The following is a 25989-nucleotide window of genomic DNA, read 5'->3' as shown; positions in this document are numbered from 1 at the left end:
GCTATAGGTTTGGCCCTCATAATATGCCATTTAGATATGACACCATTATGTGCTTTTTACATTAGCACGAAAAACAGGTTTTAGGGCTGTTTCGTCATTTATTTGCTAAAACAGGCAACATTTTGCGTCATTTACCATACACAAATAAATGACGATAGCTGCGTCATTTATTCTAAACAACGCACGAAAACACCATACTATTATACGCAACCCTGCTTTTTCGTCATAAACGACCAAAAAATGCAACTGTTTTATGATGTCGTTGTTTGTTCGTGTGTGTTGTAGAAAAACAAAAATACTCAAACGATGACAAAAGTGTAAATAAATAATTAAAAAAACTTGCAAACGTTATATTTTTGTAATTTTGAATTAAGTCAAGTGATTTGGTAAACATTAGTGTTGTGAAATTCTTATTTTTCGGAATTAAAATTATTGTGTGTGTGTGTATGTGTTATTGTATCCGTGTGTATGTGCAATTGTGTGCGTAAGCAAATGATGCAAAAAACAGATGTAAATACACTTCATTTGTTTCTAGGATTTCGTAAAACGAAATCATTTAAGGTGCATACGTAAATTGGACTTTAGCCGAATTTAGCGCATTATCAGGTTTTATTTGCTAAATCCAGCCAAAATCTACCAGATTTCCCATACAAAAAGAAATCCTCCTATTGAGTGGATTTGTTTTAAATCTTGCATAAATCCTCGTATACAACTCCGTTTTTAGCAACATGTTGCTAGAAAATACAAAAAGTTGAAAGCTGGCACAAGAAACAAGGTAGATGCATCAGGGAATTGCTACACTAAAAATAATTTAAAATGTAAAAATTTGTAAACAAGGCGGAAAAATTAAATTTGTTTTGATGTACAAAGTTGATTTTAATCAACGAAGACTAATATTTACGATGTCTGAACGATAAGATAATTCGTTCATTTATTTTAGCTGGGCAAACTGCGATAAAATAATTCTTTATTTGCTCTTTAGTTAGCATTAGTAGCATAATGTGCTAACATTTTCAGTATTAAACAATAAATTTGTAATTTGATGTATAGTTTTTGAGACGAATTCAATTTACAAAAACTTCTTTTGACGTTTCAAATTCGATCAAATGTGCTGATGCATCTACCTTGGTAATTGTGCTATGAACAAAAATCAGCTGACTGCCATTTAAATCCTCCAAAATGTATATCTAAATGCAATGAGATTTGTACTGGATTTATTAAATCCAGTCGAGGATTTATGGCTAGTCTAAGTCCCGGCCCACACTAGAGTTATTTCATTGAAAAAATTGCATGAAATTATGCGTCTCTAGATCGACTTCCATAGTAGAGTAAAATCATAAAATTGCTGTAGTGGGGAATTCGATTTAAAAACGCCTAACTTCATGAAATTTTTTAATGAAATTCACGCGGGACTAAATGAGCTATAAAATAATTTCATGAAATTAGGTGTCTTGAAATACAACCCTGATTTACTAACACATATGCTCTGTTCCAGAACCTGCAAGAATCTACTATTTCTTACTACGATAACATTTTTTCCTTTATGTTATCGGAAAAAATAGTAAATATTAGTAGATTCTTGCAGTTCTGGAACAGACCAATACATACATTTGTCCTCTGTTTCCCAGCTGTCCATCAGTTTTTCACAGACAGTAGGGTTAACAAATTTTTGGTATTATTTGTAAAAATGTGTGAAATAATAATGTGTTTAAAGAAAAGAACATGAACAAGAACAAAATATAGCTGTGTTCCTTTACTTACCTGAGGTTACCATTTTTACCATTTGTTACCATTTTTAACCTGCAAAGCGTTCCTTAACCCCGAAAAGTGGAAGCATTTTTTAAGAGAGTGAGAGAGGAAAGAGAGCGAAAATGACTTTCTCTTTTACCACAGGCTACCTGACAAATTTCTGCAGGTAAAAAATGGCAGAACTGATTTTTCGACTTTTGTTTGACTATTATTTCACAATGAAGTAGAAAATGGACGAAAAACAGAAGAAAAAGTCGAACGCTGACAAAACTAAATTTTAAACTGTGAAATAAAAGACGACATTGCTGCCAGATCTACCATTTTTCCGTTCCTTTACTTTTCTGGTAAAAATGTTCATGAGAGAGCAATTTTGACACTTTTCTCTCTTACCATTAAAAAAGTAAAGAACAAAGCTTATGTGAACGGAAAACAAAAGGAAATCGATGATTTTCATTTATAATTTTACAACTGTTTTTGCAGTTGTCTGGACGCCTACGTCACACAGGCAAGTTTTGGGATTTTGACAATCAATACATGAAGCAGAGCTCCGAATACTCGCTCGAATTCCACTCGCGGGTGAAACTCTTCTCGAATTCCAGCGAGTGAATCGGAGCTCTGACATGAAGTCAACTGTCCTGTCATTTGTAAACGCAGTGTTAAGGCACCGACACAAAAGAAGCAAGGCATTCTTGCTGAAGTCATATCTGGTAAATGACTAAAGACCAAGTTCGACCTAATTCAAATGTGATTCTGAAATCTTTTTATTAGGTCGAACTTGGTCTTTAGTCTTTTATCAGATATGACTTCAGCAAGAATGCCTTGCTTCTTTTGTGTCGATGCCTTAACACTGCGTTTACAAATGACAGGACAGTTGACTTCATGTCAGAGCTCCGATTCACTCGCTGGAATTCGAGAAGAGTTTCACCCGCGAGTGGAATTCGAGCGAGTATTCGGAGCTCTGCTTCATGTATTGATTGTCAAAATCCCAAAACTTGCCTGTGTGACGTAGGCGTCCAGACAACTGCAAAAACAGTTGTAAAATTATAAATGAAAATCATCGATTTCCTTTTGTTTTCCGTTCACATAAGCTTTGTTCTTTACTTTTTTAATGGTAAGAGTGGTAAAAGAGAAAAGTGTCAAAATTGCTCTCTCATGAACATTTTTACCAGAAAAGTAAAGGAACGGAAAAATTTTAGATTTGGCAGCAATGTCAAAAAGAAACATAAAAAAATCAATTGTCTTCTTTTATTTCACAGTTTTTAATTTAGTTTTGTCAGCGTTCGACATTTTCTTCTGTTTTTCGTCCAGTTTCGTCGTTAATCGTCAAACAAAAGTCGAAAAATCAGTTCTGCCATTTTTTACCTGCAGAAATTTTGCTGGTAGCCTGTGGTAGAAGAGAAAGCCATTTCCGATCTCTCTCCACTCTCTTAAAAATTGCTTCTAGTTTTGCCACTTTTCGGGGTTAAGGAACTTTTTGCAGGTTAAAAACTGTAACAAATGGTAGAAATGGTAACCTCAGGTAAGTAAAGGAACACAGCTATAGTGTGATCACTATGAAAATTTTCATCTATCAAAATGATGTGGCAACTCATATGTAAATTGTTCATTTAGGGAGCGCTCTACTCGGCCATGTATTTTCGTATGCAGTTGAGAAATTAATTGTTTGAAGAAAACAATTTAACCAAAAAATGAAGGAAATAGGTAAAGAAAACGAAAATGTGAGTGCGATTAAAGTTTTTAATAATATTGTTACGAATGTAACTGATAGGTTTAAGCATGGCAGAACTACCAGGTAGTGGTATCACACCAGCTGATCGAATATGAAAAGTCAAATCCCTTTATAAAAAATTATTTTTGTTGTAATTTCCCCAACAACATAAAGAAAGTTTTGACATAACATATTCAAAATTTTACGATGCCACTACCTGGGTAATTGTGCCATGGGTTTAAGTTAGTTTAGTTTAATTTCCGTTAATTTAAAAATTTGAATTGTAACGTAAAGTTTTTATTACGCAGTTACTTTATTTAAGCAACAACAACTACCATGTAGAACTCTCTTCATCATTCTAGTCGTTACATTACCTTTTGTTAATGTTCTTTTGTTTGTTTTGTTTTACAACAATAATGTAATTATCGTTTAGTTCCTACTTCTTGTATTTCGTGTAGTTGTTTGTTGTTGTAGTTACGTCATTACTGTGCTTGTATGTATGTGAGTATGGATGTTCGCTTAGTGCGAATGTGCGCTGCACAGATTCGAGGTGTTGCCAGATTTCTAGAAATTTCTAGACCAAGGAGATTTTGGGTATAAATAGAGTTACGAATGGCAACATGGCAGTAGTTGTGTTTTAAGCGTTGAACTGAACAGATCGGTTAAAGAATTGCTGCGTGCTAACTAGAGACTTGCTGCGTGCTTGTTAATTAAAGTCGGTTCTGAATAAGTGTAATAAAGTAAATAATGCATTGTAGAAACGTAATCTAAAACGAACCCTGTTTTATTTGGTACAAATCGTACTGGGGAATAAAACAACGTCTACACGGAGATTAGTTAAATCTAATTCCGTAACAATTGGTGTCAGCAGTGAGATTACGATCATCCTACAATGAAGTTTAAGGATCTGCGAGTGGAAGACTTGAAGAAGGAGCTAAGTAAGTTGGAGTTGTGTTCTACTGGCAACAAGGCCGAACTACAAAAACGCTTGTTGGAAGAGTTCGAGCGCCGTGGAATGAACATCGATGAATATGAGTTCGAGAAGGAGGAAGTCGAGTTATCGGCAAAGGGCGAATCCAGCGTTGAGGAAGTTTCGTCGGTAGCTGCCAGGGGTGACGATTTGAAATCAATGCTGGCTATGATGATGGAGAAATTAGATGCTAAAATGGAAGAAAATTCCAGAAAGAGCGAAGAAACTTCCAGACTTATGATGGAAATGAAAGCAGAAAATTGTCGAATGAGCGAAGAAAATTCTAGAAAGAGTGAAGAATATTCCAGAAAATTGGAGGAAAGATTTGCCAAATTCGACGACAACTTAGAGGAAAAGTTAGAAGAGAACTCTAGAAAAATCGCTAAGGGCATGGAAGAGAAACTAGAGATAAATTCTAGAACAATTAACGAGAAACTCGAGAACATCACGATGGTGATTGAAAAGAGAGTAGAAAACGTGGAGGTACAAATTAAAGAGTTGGATAAAAAGATTTTGTCTGTTGACGAGAAATTTCTGGCTCAAGATGAGAAGATTCTGGGCATAGAAAAGAAAATGTCGGAACTGGAAATCAAAGGTGGCGTAGTGAGAGCTATTCATAACACGTTAAAAATCAAGCCTCCTGTGTTCGACGGCTCAACCTCTTTCAATGTCTTCAAATTACAATTTGAGACGGTTGCTTCGAGAAATTCGTGGAACGACAACGACAAGGCTGTATCACTCCTGATGGCATTGAAAGGTGATGCTGCTGACGTATTACAGAGTATTCCCGCCGCTTCTAGGAACAACTATGGAGATATAATGGCTGCTCTTGAACGTAAGTACGGTAGTGAACACAAGCAAGAGATCTACCGAATGGAACTGAGGGGAAGAGTCCAGAAGCCAAATGAGACCTTACAAGACTTTGCGGCTGATATAGAGCGGTTGGCGCAGTTGGCATATCCAGGAGAGACACATCCATTGGTGGACCGCATAAAGATTGAGACATTTGCAAGTGGTATTCGTGACCCAGAGATAAAATTTGCGACGTATGCGGCACCGATAGGAACATTTGCAGAAACCGTATCATTTGCCCTGGCGCAAGAAACCGCGAAGATGCTGGTGAAACCTAAAGCTTACAACGTGCGGAGGCTGCAAGTTGAGGACAACAATTCCCAGACCGTTGTCCGTTATTAGACCGGATTTGGTAAAAGGGAAGGTATTGCCGTTAAATGGAGTCAAATTGCGGACGGCCACAGGCGAGAAGACCCCGGTGCATGGAAAGGCCTACCAAAGGCTAAGTATGGGTAGGAAATCGGTAAATTTCGATTTTATAGTGGCCGATATTGTGGACGAAGTTATACTTGGCGTGGACTTTATGATTGCCTTCGACATCAACCAGGAACTGTGCCTATTCGGGACGAACAGGCTTAAGCGGGAGGCAATGTTACGAATGTAACTGATAGGTTTAAGTTAGTTTAGTTTAATTTCCGTTAATTTAAAAATTTGAATTGTAACGTAAAGTTTTTATTACGCAGTTACTTTATTTAAGCAACAACAACTACCATGTAGAACTCTCTTCATCATTCTAGTCGTTACATTACCTTTTGTTAATGTTCTTTTGTTTGTTTTGTTTTACAACAATAATGTAATTATCGTTTAGTTCCTACTTCTTGTATTTCGTGTAGTTGTTTGTTGTTGTAGTTACGTCATTACTGTGCTTGTATGTATGTGAGTATGGATGTTCGCTTAGTGCGAATGTGCGCTGCACAGATTCGAGGTGTTGCCAGATTTCTAGAAATTTCTAGACCAAGGAGATTTTGGGTATAAATAGAGTTACGAATGGCAACATGGCAGTAGTTGTGTTTTAAGCGTTGAACTGAACAGATCGGTTAAAGAATTGCTGCGTGCTAACTAGAGACTTGCTGCGTGCTTGTTAATTAAAGTCGGTTCTGAATAAGTGTAATAAAGTAAATAAAGCATTGTAGAAACGTAATCTAAAACGAACCCTGTTTTATTTGGTACAAATCGTACTGGGGAATAAAACAACGTCAACACGGAGATTAGTTAAATCTAATTCCGTAACAATATAAATTGTGTTATTTGCGTGATTTATATTTTGTGGTCATATGAAATTTTATGCTAGTAAGAACGCAAAAACTAAAAGTAGTATGGACTTTGACAAACATAAAGGATGTCGAATGGATAAAAGAAGTGGCAGCTCATATGACATTGATAGATAGTGTAAACACCCCTTTAGCCTCAATAAATATATTCTTTCTCATGATGGAATCTCTCAAATAAAACGCTTGCATTTAAATTATAAATGGTGGCAAAATTAAACGGCAATCGTTTTATTTGAGAGATTCCATCATGAGAAAGAATATATTTATTGGGGCTAATGTTTGGTTTACATTCGGCGTCGTTTCGTGATTTCGAAGGCATTTCGTGATTTCGCGCGAAATCAAGCAAAATTTATCATGATTTCGCATACAAAAATGAAATCATCTCATTTCGTGATTTCAGCGAAATCAACATCGAAATCACAGTACACATGTTATACAACCCTGTTTTTGACTAAAAAAATACCAAAAGTTGCAACACTTTTCACGTATCACAATAAACAAGGTAGATGGTCAATTGCTGCCCCAAACAATTTTAGTATCAAAATTTGTAAACAATGTGAAAAAAATATTAAATTACTTTGTTACAATGCTATTTTTCATTGTTCCCGTACTTTTTTAATGGTAATGTTAGAAAAAAGAGCAAATTTTCAAAAATTGCTTTCCCATACAAATTTCTTAAAAAAATACGGGAACGGAGAAATGACGGAAATTGCAAAAACTCCAGCATAAATGTCAAAATCAACGTATCAGTTATCATATTAGATGCTAATGAACATGCTTGCTGCTAGTTTCTACTAGGCCAAAATTATATGGCAGAAAACAGGAGAAGAGAGTGTTATTCGGCGCTATATTTGTTTAAAGAGAAGTGCAATTCTTGCTAGATTTCGAAGTACGGGAACGTATTTTTAGCACTAAACGGGAAAACTACTGCAAGTACTAATATTGTGCAGGTTCTGAGCACAACTTTTATCTATCAAAATTTATTATTATGAATCTTAACGATAAAATCATTTTTTTATTTTTTCATTTGTTAGTACTATACACAATTAATACCATATATATATAATTTTAGGATAATTTTCCAAATAAAGTTGTAAAGTTCTATATTGTCGTATATTTTTTTATGATTAATTCAATTTAAAACAACTTGTTTTGAAAATTCATGTTCGATCAGCTGCGCATATGCATCTACCTTGCATCATTGTGATATGTTTGAAATCAACAAAAAATAAGTGTAAACAGCGGGGTGTATTTCAGGATTTTGTGAAATCCAGTGGATTTTGGAGCACAAGTATAAACTTGGCATAAGCGACAAATTATTTCCTAGTTTTTAGTGCATTTTTAAATAAAACACTGAAACTTATTTTTTTAAATTATATTTTATTTTATACGCACACGCAAATTTATAGGTTTTGGCCTAACAGCAAAGACGTATACTATGAGAGACGCCATACGTCAAACTGTTGACACTCCAATGTGAATGACTATTTCCCAAGAAAAGAAGAAGAATTGTGACATTTGTTTAGTTTTAGAAGAAAGTCGAAGTGTTAGTCTTGTTTTTCAATAATTAGAAATAAAATAACAAATAATTATTCAAAACTTTTCAAAATAAAAATTGAGATTAAAACAAGTCATACCATTAGAAACACCAATAAAAAACAACAACTAATTAGGCAAGGAAATACAATAAACTTGCAAAAATGGCCCAGCAGGAGTCACAGGTGATGAGCTTGCCTCTACCACCATCTCAATATATAAATCTCTTCTCTGAGGAGAATATCAGACGCAATAGAGCACCCAGACCACCACCACCCATTCCAGATGGCTACAGTATGTTTGGCATCCAGTATAACAATGAGGAAATGATACGCTCATTGGAATCACAGAACATCAAACGGCTCATACCACTGCACTTTGATAGACGAAAAGAATTGAAGAAACTGAATCATTCATTGTTTGTAAACTTTTTGGATTTAATAGATTTGCTAATACAATATCCGGATAGTCCGAGAAGAACTGAAAAGGTTCGGTTGCTGCAATGAACGCATCTTTGAAATTTATAATGCTCTCTTCATGTTCTTATGTTTGCAGATTGATGACCTAAGTTTACTATTTGTCCATATGCACCACTTGCTTAACGAATTTCGCCCCCATCAAGCTCGTGAAACGCTGCGAGTCATGATGGAGACGCAAAAACGCCAGCGTGTAGAGACCACAACACGTTTCGAAAAGCATTTAGAACGTGTTTGTGATATTGTGAATACGGCTTTTAGTGACCTGCCTGAAATCACCGATGACGATATGAGTGATAGTGATATTAAAATGGAAGTCGACTCACAGGATTCAAGTAATAACAATAAATCCGATGCTGTCCATCAATTGGATCGGATCATGTGCAGTGTGATTGATAGCATGGAATAACCTCAGGTGTGGTTGGGCAATTTATGATGTTCTGACATTAGTTATTAGTGAATATATAAATAGGTTACTAAACAGGTTACTTTTTTAAATTTTATTATAATTTTTATTTAGATATACATATTTCTATATTCAAAAAGAAAACAAATAACAAAAACTAAACTTGTCATTAGTGCAAGTGTAAGTTCAAGTACTGAAAAACAATATTTTTAATGGTAATAATAAACAAAAACAAAATGTGTATAAAGATTAATGTAAAATACATAAATATATTATATATAAAAACATAAAGATGGCAATAATCAAGCAAGTAATTTGAAAAAAAAAAAACGTTTCTTTGAAAGTCAAAATATAAACGACTAAAATGAGATTTTAAGTTTGGATATATTTGAGTATTTTTGGCTATATTATATCAACTTGTTCGGAATGTATTGTCGTTAAAATGTAACTCTTCAACCTACATACATTTTGCTTTAAAGGCAACATGAAAGTTTGATTTTAAATGAATTTTTTCTTCAATAACTTGTAAAATTTGATAACAAATTTAATTTTGAAAAATATTAAAGAGAAAAATGCAAAGATTCCTTATGTTTTTCAACAGGGTGTAAGTGTAGAGTATGTCTTATGCCAGACTATGAAAATGTTCATTAACATGAAAATGGGTTTATAGGTGAGAGGTGTGAAGGGGGTGAAACTCTGTACACAAGGTTCTGTAATCTGAAATTATTCTTTCCCCCAGTTTTTGTAACTTATTTTTGTTCGTTCGTCTATATTCGTAATAATTTAGGCATCCATTTTTCGTATACCCGTTTAATACATCGCTAAAAATTCGTCATTTAAAAATCAGCGCTCTACATTTGCGCTAAAGCGAGTAAATCGATCTACAAAATTTGACAATTCGTGTGAGAACAATAAATTTTTTTTTCAAAAACAGGGGGTTAGTGTTTAAATTCGTAACTCTTAAACCAATGCAAACCAATGAAAACATTATTTTTTTTCATATAATGTCATATAAGCATGTGGACGTCAATGAAAATTTAAAAGAGAATAACAAAGAATTTACTAATGAAAATTTTCATAGGACTATACATTTGTGATGTAAATTGACTCACAGAGCATTTTCGTCTGTTTATAACCAAGGCATATTATACAAGGTAGAAGTGACAATCAGCTGTATTTTTACTTTTTTTAAATTTAGTTTTCAAAATGTAATAGGGTCTACTCATGAAATTTGAAACTTCGAAATTTGCTACCATAAAATACTGCTTTTATCCTAAACGTGTAATAAAAATTACTTACGAATGCTGAATGCTTTACATTTACATTCTGAATGCTTTACATTTTCAATCAAATTTGTTCTATTTTAGAGGATTTTCAAAATGTATTTGTGTTTTTCCTGAAAACATTTTTAGAACGACCCTATTTTTCAATATTTTCTTTGACAACTAATTTTCATTAACAACAATGTTGTTTTTGTACATTTGTTCATTCATGCATTTACCTTATATAAATTTGCCTTGCTACAATATTTTTTTTTTTTCAAATTCCAACCGGTACTAAATTGAATGTTAGCAGATCGTAGATCAGCTAAGATTAAATAACATTCCAATGACAAAATAATTGGAGCTAGGATTTTATGAGAAACAAAATACATATTTCTTCAGTTCACCGCTGTGTGATGTGATGATATTGTCCAAGAAATTGTACGATTCACCTCTGCTGACATCCTTGTGTGTATATATTATGTATACCCAAAGTGACAACACATACAACATAAATATTTTATATATTTATTTCTATTTCGATGTACATTAGGGATATATATTTTTTGAGGAAAAAATATTTCATTCCGAAAAAAACCATTTCCCAGAAAGACTTCTTGATATCACTGATATGTAACCTCCTCCAAGTCCGAACGACGAGCCGCACAATAAAACACCGCTTGTATAGGTGGTACAACGTTTGTCAATATGTGAGGTATTTTGTTAAATTTGAAAAAATAAAGCCCTAATAAACATGTGCTTAATTGATTTCAAAAACAAACGATTGAACCAGCTTCTCCCTTTTCAATGAATTTCCAGCGACCCCAAACATTTTTGCAAGAATTCTACTTTCTGCGACAAATTATGCATTTAGTGGAATGATGTGGAAACATTCAAATTGAAAATTTAACGAATTTTCATTCATGTTTTTTAAAATATTCATCAAATGTGAAAATTATTAGTTTTTTAATTCAAATAATTTATAGACATTTCCTTATTTTGTTTACATATACCTTTGGCACTAACATTACAAACAAAAACAAATTTCTATGTGATTGTTGTTGAGTTGTATTTGTTGTAGTATTTACTTTACGTTATATTTGTTCTACCATGATATGGGAGCGAGTTTCCTCTATTAGAAGCAATAGCATTCTGAACTTCTTTTCTATAAAATAGCGATTTCAACAGACAGACGGACTTACGGACATGGTTATATCGACTTAGAATTTTAACCTGATGAAGAGTATATGTACATACTTTATAGGTTATTCGATGAATATTTCGGAATGACAAATTTAATTATACCCTCCATATTATGGTGGAGGGTATAAAAAGGATACATTTTTAGGGATTGGAACAGCGACGGTTGGTGTTAATTGTTGCGTGTTGGAGAGACTACGGGGTAGTCGCGTATTCCTATGATAAGGACGACGAGATACTGGGGGCTGCGTTCACGCAGCATGCAGCAAAATAGTCCCTACGAGTCCGGAGCAACCTCTAAGATGTGGTGGATGCGGATTTTATATGTCGTCCGTGTAATGTTCCTAATATGATTTGTCCCAAATATGATTTGAATAAATTTCAATCTATTTTTTTTAATTTTGTTTATCAATTACATTGAAATTTATGACATAAGGTCGATAACTAACCAACTCGAAATAAATGCATCTGTCCATACATGTCTGGGGGAATCAATTACTGTCCCATTTTGAACTTCTTGAATAACTACTTAGTGTCAGAAAAGGAGATCGAAATGCTATTATTGCTTGTTTACACTAATAATGCTACTACTTACGAATATCGCGTGGGCAGACACTTTCTCTGGCCTATGCAGACACTTCGATTGTCTACGTTCATTTAAGTCGCGTACAACCTTGAACTAATATAAGACATTAGTCAATCTGATGCTCATATGGTACGGTGGTGCAGTGGAAAGCATGTTCGCTTTGCATTCTTAATTTCATGGGTTTGATCCCCAGACCAGGAAATATCAGAACAGTTTGAAAAATAATTTGAATAATAAAAAAATAAAAATTTAACCCAGATATGCCTATTGTTTGGTCTTGATGATTTCAAAAGTATTTTTATATTATTTTGCATTAAAGGACAAAAAAAAAAACGCGGTGTTTATTGGTTTTTAAACATTTATTGAAAAAAGTGGTTTTTGAAGCCGTCCTATATAGGACATTGGGCACATGACCTGTGTGTGATATGACACAACAAAATTTACATGTAATCCTATGCCACATTTTCGGCATATAGTAAAGGTTTTTTATGACAGGCTTCTTTGATGACAGACTGCTGTAGAATTTTCCTGAAAAATTACCCATTTCCGATAAATTGGCCCAATCGATCATAACGCAATTCGTTATTTACACTAAGCGATGGATCCAAAAATAGAATCTTAGCGATATATCTTTCAAAAGAAAGTTGATCTATAGTTCCCCCATTATGCTTCTGAATATGCCAAGTTTTATGTACCCCCATATCGACACAGTGTGCTACGATTGGGAAATACAATTATTTCTCTGATAGTTCTGATCAGGGGCCTAATTATGTGAGTCGATTCGATCGAGAAATTACTCGTGAATTTGTTTTCGATACGATAAAGAAACGGCATTATAATTCTCGATCGAAAACGTTTAAGCATTGTTATCGATTTTTTCGATAGTAACCGGTAATCGAACTGTGAAAACCGGTAATCGAACTGTGAAAGCCTATATTTTCTTTAATTAACATAATTATAGGTAGATGCCGAAAAAGTATTTATTTTAAAACAAAAACTAAAAAAAGCATTATTATGAATGAAAAAATGTAAATTTTTGTGAAATTTTTTGAAAAATACTTTGAATAATAATTTCGGAATAAAGTTGTGGTAAGAAAATAAGAACAGTATTAATGTTTGGAAATCCTTTTTAAATTGTTGTGACATATTGCTAATGCATCTACCTTAATAAACGTACGGTTGTTTTGGCAGAATTATTAGAAACATTGGCGCAATTTTTATAAGAAATGAACATATATGGTCTGTTCCTTTACTTTTGAAAGTGGTAAAACCGGCAAAAGTAGCAAAAGTTGTAATCTGCTTCCATATGAATTGTATGGTGTCTGAAGTAAAGGAACGCTTTTCGAGTAAAAAGTTGTAAAACTTGAAGATTCTTACACGTAAAGGAACAGAGCTAAAATAATAAAATGGATCCATCTGTGTTATTCTTGTTATCTTCTTCTGACGAAGAAGATGACAACATTAATTTAATTCGTAAACAAATTCGTTCACACAGTGAACCTTCATCTTTACCGTAAGATGCGTGTTTTAAAGTATAAATCATAAATTGATCAATTTAAAATGTATATTATATTTCTTCGCAGATTTCTACAAAGATTCAGGCTGACAAAAGAGGCTTCCCGTTATGTACTTTCTTGTTTGGAATTTTCGTGCCAAAGTTCAAAATCTGTCCCCCCAATTTTGCAGTTGGCAGCAACGTTGTCCCTTTTGGGAAGTGGCGGTTTCCAATATACTGTAGGGAATGATTTCCTTTTAGGTCTGTGTCAGAGTGTTACATCAAAAATTGTTAAACAATATTGTATTCTTAATTGGGGGCCCCGCGGCATTTAATTTAGATGCAATTTGCTCCCATAAACGATTTGAATATGCCCGAGCTTCTGGACAACTAAATTTTCCTTTGGCCAAAGATGGATGTTGGGACATGAATTCTGCCATAATCGCTTTTTGTTTAAAATTGATTCTGTTTACTTTTGTAGTCCTAAAAAATAACAACTTCAATTTTGTTTTCATTGTTTTTCGCAGAAATACTTACATGTTCCTCTTATTTCCTTAAACGACTGCAAACACAAATTTTCCTAAATTGAATACGAAAATTATTTTTGTTTCACTTTTGCTATTATTTCTCAACACAATTTTTTATTCTTACTTTGTTCAGAAATCTTCACATTTATTAACTAATTTATCTGTTTTTTGCATAAACGAAAGCAAGATTCAATTTGCACATTACTTTTCTTGCATTTACTTTCCTTTTGCTTGTTTACGATTGTCGATGGTCAGACTAGCACGATTTCAACATGGCGACGTCAAGTTTATAGGCGAGGGGTATGAAGTAGTGAAACCCATGTACATGGTTTTCTGTGTTTGTTATGTTGCCTCTTCTTGTTTTTCGTTGCAAGATTTTTTCTTCCATTTTCTTTCATTTTTATTTTCTCAAGCAAAGGTTAACAACAAAACAGACATAAAAAGATTTAATAAAAACATTTAATTAATGAAATAGTGAAAATTTAACTATTAATATTAATTTAATTATTAATGTTAATTATTTTATGTTGTTTTTTTGGTTTATTTATGTCTTTTTTTGTTTTTATGTTATGAGAAACACAACAAACGCGAATGGTAAAATAAAGAGGACACGCAAAAATCCTCAATTTCACGTTAACGTGTGTGGACACTAACGAAACTTGAAAAGAAACTTTACCGAAATTGGTTTCCAGAAACCTTGCTAGTCTGACCATCGACATTGGTAATGTAGCAACGAGAAATGTCTCGCAGAAAATTGATCGATAACTCGATAATTTTACTCGATACCGAATGTTATCATACCAACTATGGGTACTCTGTTCGAAAAAACTCGATATCGACTCACATAATTAGGCCCCAGACTATCCACGCTATCCATTTCGAGCATTACCAAGACGCAAATGAACGTATCCAACATGAGCAATTATTTCAAGTAAGCATTTCAGTTATATTTATAGAATCATCTATGGAAAATACGTCAAATATGTATATATCATATTATATGCCCAATGTCATACATATAGGACACCAAAATTTAAGGTGTCACAACAGCAAAACTAAAAATCAATAACTAAATGTTTAAACATATAACACTCAAGCAATTCTTTATAAATAAAAATCGGAGGAAGATATAGTATTTATTCACTTTTGTCAAAATTTTGAAAATATCACTAATTAATTATTCAATAACTCAACAATAGTAAAATAGCAAAAAATAATGGGATCAGTAAATCTCCCACGAGGTATTAATGAGTACTGAGTGTGTCAACATGAAAACGGTACTTCTATAACAGTAAAATATCATGTCAACAATAATTGTGGGTGTACTACATATAGGACATTGGGCATATCTGGGTTAAAGAATAACAACAAAGAAAAAAAAAACAAAATAAAAAATAATTTTTTTTCGTCCAACCAATTTTATCGCTAAAAGTAGTGTCGTGGACGTGGTTCATTTCTTCCCGAACGGTTAGACTTCATCGATTAGAATGCGAGATCGCTTTTCCCATACAAAAGTTCACCGGAGATGACTTTCCCATATAAAAGTTCACCGGAGATGACTTTGCCAATACAAAAGTTCACCGGAGATGACTTTTCCCATACAAAAGTTCACCGGGCATGACTTTCCCAATACAAAAGTTCACCGGAGATGACTTTCCCAATACAAAAGTTCACCGGAGATGACTTTTCCAATACAAAAGTTCACCGGAGATGACTTTTCCCATACAAAAGTTCACCGGAGATGACTTTCCCAATACAAAAGTTCACCGGAGATGACTTTTTCAATATAAAAGTTCCCTGGAGATGACTTTTCCCATACAAAAGTTCACCGGAGATGACTTTGCCAATACAAAAGTTCACCGGAGATGACTTTGCCAATACAAAAGTTCACCGGAGATGACTTTTCCAATACAAAAGTTCACCGGAGATGACTTTTCCAATACAAAAGTTCACCGGAGATGACTTTTCCAATACAAAAGTTCACCGGAGATGACTTTCCCAATACAAAAGTTCACCGGGCATGACTTTTCCAGTACAAAAGTTCACCGGAGATGACTTTTTCCATACAAAAGTTCACCGGAGATGACTTTCCCAATACAAAAGTTCACCGGACATGACTTTTCCAATACAAAAGTTCACCGGAGATGACTTTTCCCATACAAAAGTTCACCGGAGATGACTTTCCCAATACAAAAGTTCACCGGAGATGACTTTCCCAATACAAAAGTTTACAGGAGATGACTTTCCCAATACAAAAGCTCACCGGGCATGACTTTCCCAATACAAAAGTTCACCGGAGATGACTTTCCCAATACAAAAGTTCACCGAGCATGATTTTTCCAATACAAAAGTTTACCGGAGATGACTTTTCCAATACAAAAGTTCACCGGAGATGACTTTTCCAATACAAAAGTTCACCGGGCATGACTTTCCCAATACAAAAGTTACCCGGAGATGACTTTCCCAATACAAAAGTTCACCGGAGATGACTTTTCCAATACAAAAGTTCACCGGAGATGACTTTTCCAATACAAAAGTTCACCGGAGATGACTTTTCCAATATAAAAGTTCCCTGGTGATGACTTTTCCCATACAAAAGTTCACCGGAGATGACTTTGCCAATACAAAAGTTCACCGGAGATGACTTTGCCAATACAAAAGTTCACCGGAGATGACTTTCCCAATACAAAAGTTCACCGGACATGACTTTTCCAATACAAAAGTTCACCGGAGATGACTTTTCCCATACAAAAGTTCACCGGAGATGACTTTCCCAATACAAAAGTTCACCGGAGATGACTTTCCCAATACAAAAGTTTACAGGAGATGACTTTCCCAATACAAAAGTTCACCGGGCATGACTTTCCCAATACAAAAGTTCACCGGAGATGACTTTCCCAATACAAAAGTTCACCGAGCATGATTTTTTCCAATACAAAAGTTTACCGGAGATGACTTTTCCAATACAAAAGTTCACCGGAGATGACTTTTCCAATACAAAAGTTCACCGGGCATGACTTTCCCAATACAAAAGTTCCCCGGAGATGGCTTTCCCAATACAAAAGTTCCCCGGAGATGGCTTTCCCAATACAAAAGTTCACCCGAGATGACTTTCCCAATACAAAAGTTCACCGGAGATGACTTTCCCAATACAAAAGTTCACCGGAGATGACTTTCCCCATACAAAAGTTCACCGGAGATAACATTTCCCATACAAAAGTTCACCGGAGATGACTTTCCCAATACAAAAGTTCACCGGAAATGACTTTCCAATACAAAAGTTCACCGGAGATGACTTTCCCAATACAAAAGTTCACCGAGCATGACTTTTCCAATACAAAACTTCACCGGAGATGACTTTTCCAATACAAAAGTTCACCGGAGATGACTTTTCCCATACAAAAGATCACCGGGCATGACTTTCCCAATACAAAAGTTCCCCGGAGATGGCTTTCCCAATACAAAAGTTCACCCGAGATGACTTTCCCAATACAAAAGTTCACCGGAGATGACTTTCCCAATACAAAAGTTCACCGGAGATGACTTTCCCAATACAAAAGTTCACCGCAGATGACTTTCCCCATACAAAAGTTCACCGGAGATGACTTTTCCCATACAAAAGTTCACCGGAGATGACTTTCCCAATACAAAATTTCACCGGAGATGACTTTCCCATACAAAAGTTCACCGGAGATGACTTTCCCAATACAAAAAGTTCACCGGAGATGACTTTCTCAATACAAAAGTTCACCGGAGATGACTTTCTATCGCCTGGGAGTGACTGCTTCGGCTAATGTGCGATAGAAAGTGCTTGCTGGGTATAGTTCCGAGTTTTCGTACACTCTCTCAAAGACATAGAAGAAATAAGACTAGACAAAATGCATGCAACACAAAAATGTTTATGAAACAATGTATAGAAACATTACCCTTAACAGAAACAATGCAGGTTGCAGGTAATTTAAAATCGCAACAAAGGAGAAAATTTCATGTAATAGTATCAGAAACAAAATTTATGAATTCAAGGATCAATTCCAGAAGAATTCCATATCAAGAAAAAAATGTTATTTTACCATATCGTAAAATTACATTATGTTAAACCGGTGGTGCTCAATATATTTTGTGCATTAGTCTCTCTGAGCGAGTCTTTCCTTTGCTAAACCACGACAGATGAGAATAAAGAGAACATATCGCTCATTTACTCAAAGAGTGACATAATTCAAAAAAATGCGTTTTCAGAGTTGGCAATTTCTATTTTTTCTACGACTTCTACTTCATCTTGTGTCAAATTTTCACGCCGATATCTCTAAAACTCAAAGAGTTACAGCTGATTTACTACAAGTATGGCATAATTCAACAAAACAGTTTTTTGAGTTTATGAAGCACTAAAACACTTCCAATCATGATTAATCTTGCACAGACATTTAGCACTGATATCTAGCTAGCTGTTTACAAAATATGGTGTAAGTGGTTATTTTACTTTTTGTGTTATAATCTTTATAATTTGGGAAGTCAAATTTCAATCGCCAACTTAAAACGCGTTTTTCTCGAAACTTGATTTTTTGAGATGTGTCACTCTTTGAGTAAATGAGCGAAATGTTGTTGTTGCCGTCACGTTAACGTATACAAAGTCATAGAAGAAATAAGACTAGACAAAGTGCATGAAACAAAAAAATATTTATGAAACAATGTATAGAAACATTACCCTTAACAGAAACAATGCAGGTTGCAGATAAAATCGGTAATCTAGGAGGAAAATTGCATGTAATAGTATCAGAAACAAAATTTATGAATTCAAGGACCTATTCCAGAAGAATTCCATATCAATTGGATCGTTAAATTCGGTTAAATACGTACAAAACATATAACGGTGTTTTAACTTGCATTTCAAATCTGGTATCTCATTTTTGACATAGTTGCAGTTGACCAATCGAACTAAAACTTTGTACACTTTTCAGATTTGGATGACATTTGGGGTGTCTTTTTACTTACTAAATGTTGCTGAAACATTTTTTTCGGCAACTTTTCCTTTATACAACTGTCAAAATCTGCAACATTAGTAATAATTATTACTAATTATCACGTAAAAAGACACAGCTAATATGTGTGTTCGTTTACTCAAAATTTGTACAAATTGTTACTGGATGTTGTTCTTTTACTCTACAGTACAATGCAAAAGAGCTTAGTCGAAAGCAAGAAGTTACTGGACTTGTACGAATTTGTACAAATTGTTGAGTAAACGAACACACCTAATACATGAATATGAAACCAAATCCAATATGGAATCTCTCAAATAAAACGCTTGCATTTAAATTATAAATGGTGGCAAAATTAAACGGCTAGCGTTTTATTTGAGAGATTCCATATTGGATTTGGTTTTTTGTTGCATGCATTTTGTCTAGTCTTATTTCTTCAATGTGGTAACAACCAAGGCCTATAGAAGGTCGGCCATTCAGAGTTCTGTTAACAACTTTTGACAACAAACATAAAAGATTTTATATTTTGATTTAATTTTTGTTGACCTTTGGACTTTCTATCTCTTTTAAAAGCCAAACTAAACCAATAGAGATAGATTTTATATTATTGTGACTTGGGTTTCTTTGCATTTTAAATCAAAATAATGTTTTTGAGCAAAGACGTATAGAAATAAATGGTCTGTTTCTTTACTTTTGAAAATGGTAAAACCGACAAAAGTAGTAAAAGTTGTAAACTGCTCCCATATGAATTGTATGGTCTCAGAAGTAAAGGAACTCTTTTCGAGTAAAAAGTGGTAAAACTTGCACGTAAAGGAACAGAGCTATAGACTTGAACAAATGCATTTTCCAAAAACATATGATAATAGTTCCATATTTTTGTTACAGATGGCTAAACAATTTACTGGAATAGATAAGAGCTATGTTAATCGCTTTTGTTTCCCATATGTCGACATAGAAAACATAAACGTCGTGTTTTGTGGCTAAAAGTTGTTTCTTTACTTTTATTTGTTTTTTTATTTAATTTTCGGTAATTTGAATGTTGTGACCTTAATATCGCCCCCGAAATGGCTGAAATTTGGTATTTAGTTTTCGTTGTGGGTATACAATTTTCCATCTGAAATTTGCCGGTATAGGTCCACGTCTTCTTATAGCCGCCAAAGAGCAGTACCTCAAGATTTTCCGTATTTCGAAGCTTTTAGCATAAAATGGTTGAAATTTGGAATTTAGTCGTCGTTGGGGGTTTAAAATTTTTAACCTGAAATTTGTTGGTATAGGTCCGATTTTTGGTATTTGGAAGGTTGTGAACTGAATATTACACCAAATTGGCTGAAATTTGTCATTTAGTCTTCGATGGGGCCATAAAACTTTCCATCTGAAATTTCTCGCTATAGGTCCTCATCGTCATATATCCCCCCCATTGAACGTTACCTCCCGATTTTCCGTATTTCGAAGCTTTTAGCCTCAATATCCCCTTAAAATGGTTGAAATTTGGTATTTAGTCGTCGTTGGGGGTTTAAAATTTTAAACCTTAAATTTGTCGGTATACGTCCACGTTTTGATATAGCCCCCATAAAACGGTAACTCCCGATTTTCGGTATTTTGAAGGTTGTAGTTTTAATATCCCACCAAAATGGCTGAAATTTGGTGTTTTGTCTTCGTTGGGCGTACAAAATTTTCTCCCTAAAATTTGCTAGTATAGGTCCACTCCTTCATATAGCCCCCACAGTGCCGTACTTCCCGATTTTCGGTATTTTGCAGGTTTCAGCTACATTGTCTCACTGAAATGGCTGTAATTTGACTTTTAAGCTGTAAACAGATACAACGTTTGATTAAAGTTTTGCGTTGGGCGTCGAGAAAAAACAACAACAACAGGGCGACGACGATACCAAAGTCCGACGTTGATGTGTTTGTCGGCATATATTTCAAATGAATTTGAATTCATTTGAAATATATGCCGGCAAACAGATAAACGCTGGACTTTGGTATCGTCGTCGCCCTGTTGTTGTTGTTTTTTTCTCGACGCCCGACGCAAAACTTTAATCAAACGTTGTATCTGTTTTCAGATTTAAGGCCTCGACACATTAGAAGCATGACATTCTTGCTTAAGTCATATCTGATAAAAGACTAAAGACCAAGTTCGACCTAATAAAAAGATTTCAGAATCACATTTGAATTAGGACGAACTTGGTATTTTGTCCCAATTTACATTAGGCGAGTTTACTTGCGGCAATTGTCAGTTTGATGGAGAGAGAGGTGAGGCATATGGTAACCCTTTGCCTCTCAGCCCCCTCTCTCACCTACAAACTGACAATTGCCGCAAGTAAACTCGCCTAATGTAAATTGGGACTTAGTCATTTAGCAGATATGACTTAGGGCGAAACCTATAGCTCTGCGTGTTGCGTGTGCGTTCAAAAATACAAAAACAAAATACATGTATTTCAAATTGAAAACAACAAATACATGTATTTTGTTTTTGTATTTTTGAACGCACACGCAACACGCAGAGCTATAGATTTCGCCCTTAAGCAAGAATGCCATGCTTCTTATTCGCACATTTAAGGCCTGCGTACATAAGTCCGTGTTTAGACACACGGGAAAGTAAATTCAGTTTTTAGGCAATAGGGGGTAGGAAAGAGTATTGAGGAGCTCTTTCCTCTCCGCTCTCTCCCAAAAACTCAATTTACTTTCCCGAGAAATTTGTGTGTCTAAACACAGACTAAGCTGCCTTGCCTGATTGCCTTGCTTTCCTGCTTCATTTCTGACATAATAAAAATAAAAGAATAAACATGGTACAAATACACAGGTAGCCGCATCGGCAATTGTTGGTAACATAAGATGTCAAAATTTGACATCAATTCAATGCAATTGACACATTATGTTACCATCAGCTGGCTTGATAATGCTACATGTATTATTGTACCATGAGAATAAAGAAGGCCGAGAAAATTTCGAACTGGGTTGCCCTTTTCTTTTTTATTCTTTTATCAGAAGCAAGCAAGGTAAGCAGGCAAGGCAGCTTATGTACTCACCCCTTTAGTCTTCTTTCGGGCTACTAAACATTCCCCAGATATTTGTCAGTATAGGTCCACTTTTTGATATAGCCACCATAGAACGGCACCTCCCAAGATTTTAACCACATTTTTTCAACGAAATGGCTTATGTACCCAGGCCTTTAAGCAAGAATGTCACGCTTCTTATGTTTCGAGGCCTTTAAGGCCTGCGTACATAAGCCACTCGGCTTTCTTGCTTAATTCTTTTCTGGTAAAGGAATAAAGAAATGTCAGCACCACATTTCAATTAGGTCGAACTTGGTCTTTGGTCTTTTACCAGAAATGAATTTAGCAAGAAAGCCGAGCGGCTTATGTACCCAGGCCATTAGACTTATTATTACAATGAAGTGGCTGAAAATCTGTAATTAATCTTCTTTGTGGATATAAAACTTGCCTTCAGAAAATTTTCAGTATATGTAGGTCCAGATTTTAATATAGCTTCCATAGAACAGTACCACCTAATTTTCAGTAATTTGAAGGTTTTAGTCACATTATTTGGTATTTAGTCTTCTTTGGAGCTACAAAACTTTCTCCCAGAGTATAGGTCTACGTGTTGATGTAGCACCAATAGAAATGTACCTCCGATTTTCAATATTTGTGAAATAATGTGGCTATTATTTCGGATTCTCAATGGCTAGAAAAGCTCCACTAAGAAAATGATCAATATAGGTTAATATTTTGGTATAATTCCAATATGAATGTATCTCCAGATTTTATGTATTTTGAAGATGGACGATGTGTGTAGTTCAAATGAAATAACTGTATCATAATATTTCGGATTCGGAATGGGTAGAAACATCGATGTCTCATTGGTATTAAACTTTGTTTTATAGAAAGTCACATTCTTCAGTTTGTGCGGCGGAAGGCGTTTAATTGTTCCATTTTACTTCAATACAACTCGTGGTGGAGCGTATAAAAAGTTACATATTACTTATGTTTTGGCGGTTTTACTTACACTTGCATTTGGTAACGGGTTACAAAATTGTGGGCAAATAAGAACAATTGTTTATACCTCTTATAAATTATATTATAATTTTATTTACAATTATTATTAGTTGTATAAATCTATATCTATATACATACAATACATTGGAATATAATTAAAATTTTAAAGAAACTAATTCGCTATTATGATTTACAATGATAAAATGAAAATCACATTTATTTCTTATGAAAATAGTAAGAAAATAGTAACGTTTGTATCTATATCTATTAAGTACTTTTCTCGTGAGATTCCTCTACCAAAAAATGTTGCCTATGTGAAGGTTGATTTTTTGGGTAAAATGCAGGATAAGGCACTTGCAACTGCAATAAAGAAAGAAATGCCATAGAATCAAAAACTCCACAAAAAACAAACTAACTTACATATCAATACAGCTCCAACCATTATAAATGGTGGTGCACAACCAATTTCCACCAGAACGGGAAACATTAAATTACCCGATAAGGCACCTAAACGGCCAAACATCATAGCAATGGCCACGATCATGGTTCTGAAATAAATTTCCTTCAATTAACATTGCTCTTTAAAGATTTTCGATTCGATTTACCTTAACGTAGTGGGAAATATGGCCACAACCATGCCCAGTAGCGAAGAAGTTGATATACTGCATACAGTTATAAACAAAGACGATAAAATTAATGTGGTTAAGCCGCTATTGGACCAAAACAAACTGAAACCCAAAACACCGGATATTAAGAGACCATAGGCTGTAAGAAAAGACAGGGAGAAAAGTAAATAAATTAAGTTGAGCGGATTATCTGGCTGAGGTACTTACTTAATAAACGTTTGGGTCCAAGGGCACGTACTATTAGTCCGGCAAAGCAATAACCTACCAAACCCACAATGGATACAATTATGTTGTTCAAATATGTGTCGACGGAAACGTCTTTACTCTGAAATAAAAATGAAAAGAATTAAGAAATCAGAACGATAAATATAGACCGTTTAGGCACATTTCTTCAAGATATAATTTCAGGAGGAAAGTTTTAAGTTATCTCTGTTAAGAGCGGTTGATTAAGGACAAGATCTCACAGGCGAGCGAAGTAAACCCTTGAAAATACCTTGAAAAATCGGGTGGTACAGTTCTATGGGGGCTATATGAAGACGTTGACCAATACCAACAAATTTTTTGTTTTGTACCCCCAATGAAGACGAAATACCATTTCTCTTGGGTCAGACCCAACCTGCATTGTTTCTGTTAAGGGTAATGTTTCTATACATTGTTTCATAAACTTTTTTTGGTTGCATGCATTTTGTCTAGTCTTATTTCTTCAATATCTTTGGAAAACATTTTTGACATTTCACAGTACAGAACTGGTTTTTGTTGTAGTTGTTGGCTGATGCATCTACCTGGTAATTGTGCATTGCTCTCTACCAAAGACATAGAATATAAAGACTAGAAAAGATGCATAATGCAGAAATGTTTATAAGACAAAGTATATAAACATTTTATCAACAACAGGGGTATGTTAATGTTAAAAACCTCAATAAATCGCAATTAGGCTTATATAAATTGTAGGAAAGCAAAGATTTGGACTCAGTATTGTATTCCATAGCAGTTTCCAGTACATTGAGTATGAACTTAGTGGTTAAAATCGCCTGAAATGTTAAACTACTTAACAGAATAGTGTTATGATATCGTAACAACAGAGCTTAACTCCATCTATTGACAAATGGTAACAATTGAGTTTTCCACTCTTAATGAATTAACATCTTTGTCTCTACTTAAAAGAATGTTGCTATGATATCCAAAGATATACATATAATATTATAAGATGGGGCTTTTTCGTAGTGAATTACATGGATTACTAACATTCCCTGTTAGTATTCTTAGTTAACAGCATGGTTATCCAGCATTATGTTATTTTTGAAAGTTTTATTTGTATTTTTACAAATTTTAGTCATCTAATTAGCATGAAATTGTTCGTGAATAGATCCTATTATTTATGCATTTCATTCGATTAACAAAAATATGTATATCTTCTCTTGTGTTCCGCTTTGTCTTTTGCATTGTACTGTAGAGTAAACGAACAACTTCCAGTAACAATTTGTACAAATTTTGAGTAAACGAACACACATATTCCAATGAATAACAGTTTTCGTTTAACAGAATATTGTTATGATATCGCAACAAAAGAGGTTATTTCCACCTACAGTTAAATTTCACAATTGACTTTTTCCATCCTAGAATATTTAAATCTTTGAACAGAGATTAACTCCATCTATCGATAATTTTGCACAATTGTTTATTTACATCTTTGGCAATATTTAAGATAGAGCTGAAAGAGCTTTATAATTTGGTACAAAAGCTTCCACTACTCCTAGGATGTTTGGTATTGAAAATGGGCTATAACCGGTCCATATTTTGATATAGCACCGCTAGAACGGTACCTCCTGATTTTCGGTGTTTTGAATGTTGTGACCTCAATATCGCCCCCGAAATGGCTGAAATTTGGTATTTAGTTTTCGTTGTTGGTATACAATTTTCTCCTGAAATTTGCCGGTATAGGTCCACGTCTTCTTATAGCCGCCATAGAGCAGTACCACCCGATTTTCCGTATTTCGAAGCTTTTAGCATAAAATGGTTAAAATTTGGTGTTTTGTCTTCGTTGGGCACACAAAACTTTTTCCCTAAAATTTGCTAGTATAGGTCAAGTCCTTCACTGAAAGAAAAAGCTACGTAATATGAATGAAATCCTACGTTGTATTAATGAAATTTGTCATTGATTTTAAGCCAACGTAGAGCTTCATTGAATAAATGAAAAAAGTTTCGTTGAGTTTCATTGAAGTAAAATTAACGAAATTGTTCATTAATGCAATGAAACTCCTTCATTTATTCAATGAAACTTTTTCGTTAATGCAATAAAACTTTTTCATTAATGCAATGAAACTCCTACATTCATGCAATGAAACTTCTTCATTGAT

The 25989-nt window shown here is 34.4% G+C and overlaps 2 protein-coding genes and 1 long non-coding RNA gene across 3 annotated transcripts in view; 2 read left to right on the top strand and 1 right to left on the bottom strand.

The window, feature by feature from the left end:
* DCAF12 (DDB1 and CUL4 associated factor 12-like protein) overlaps window positions 1–25989 on the top strand; it is a 398057-nt gene that overhangs the window by 159972 nt on the left and 212096 nt on the right. The window lies entirely within an intron of this gene.
* MED7 (mediator complex subunit 7) lies at window positions 8056–9547 on the top strand. The gene is made up of 2 exons (XM_073987334.1): window positions 8056–8574; window positions 8642–9547. Exons 1-2 carry the CDS (start codon window positions 8251–8253, stop codon window positions 8969–8971), a joined length of 654 nt encoding a protein of 217 aa, XP_073843435.1. The 5' UTR covers window positions 8056–8250; the 3' UTR covers window positions 8972–9547.
* On the bottom strand, window positions 10736–14627 carry LOC141404076 (uncharacterized). The gene is made up of 3 exons (XR_012412941.1): window positions 14163–14627; window positions 14049–14091; window positions 10736–13994 (listed from the first exon to the last, which is right to left on the bottom strand). It is a non-coding gene; the product is annotated as an uncharacterized lncRNA (long non-coding RNA).

This window comes from Musca autumnalis, unplaced genomic scaffold (genome assembly GCF_047663935.1).
Source record: "Musca autumnalis isolate F117 unplaced genomic scaffold, ASM4766393v1 scaffold_1, whole genome shotgun sequence".
Lineage (NCBI taxonomy): Eukaryota > Metazoa > Arthropoda > Insecta > Diptera > Muscidae > Musca > Musca autumnalis.
The sequence above is the reverse complement of the archived record's forward strand: the minus strand, read 5'-3'. Positions and strand labels throughout refer to the sequence as shown.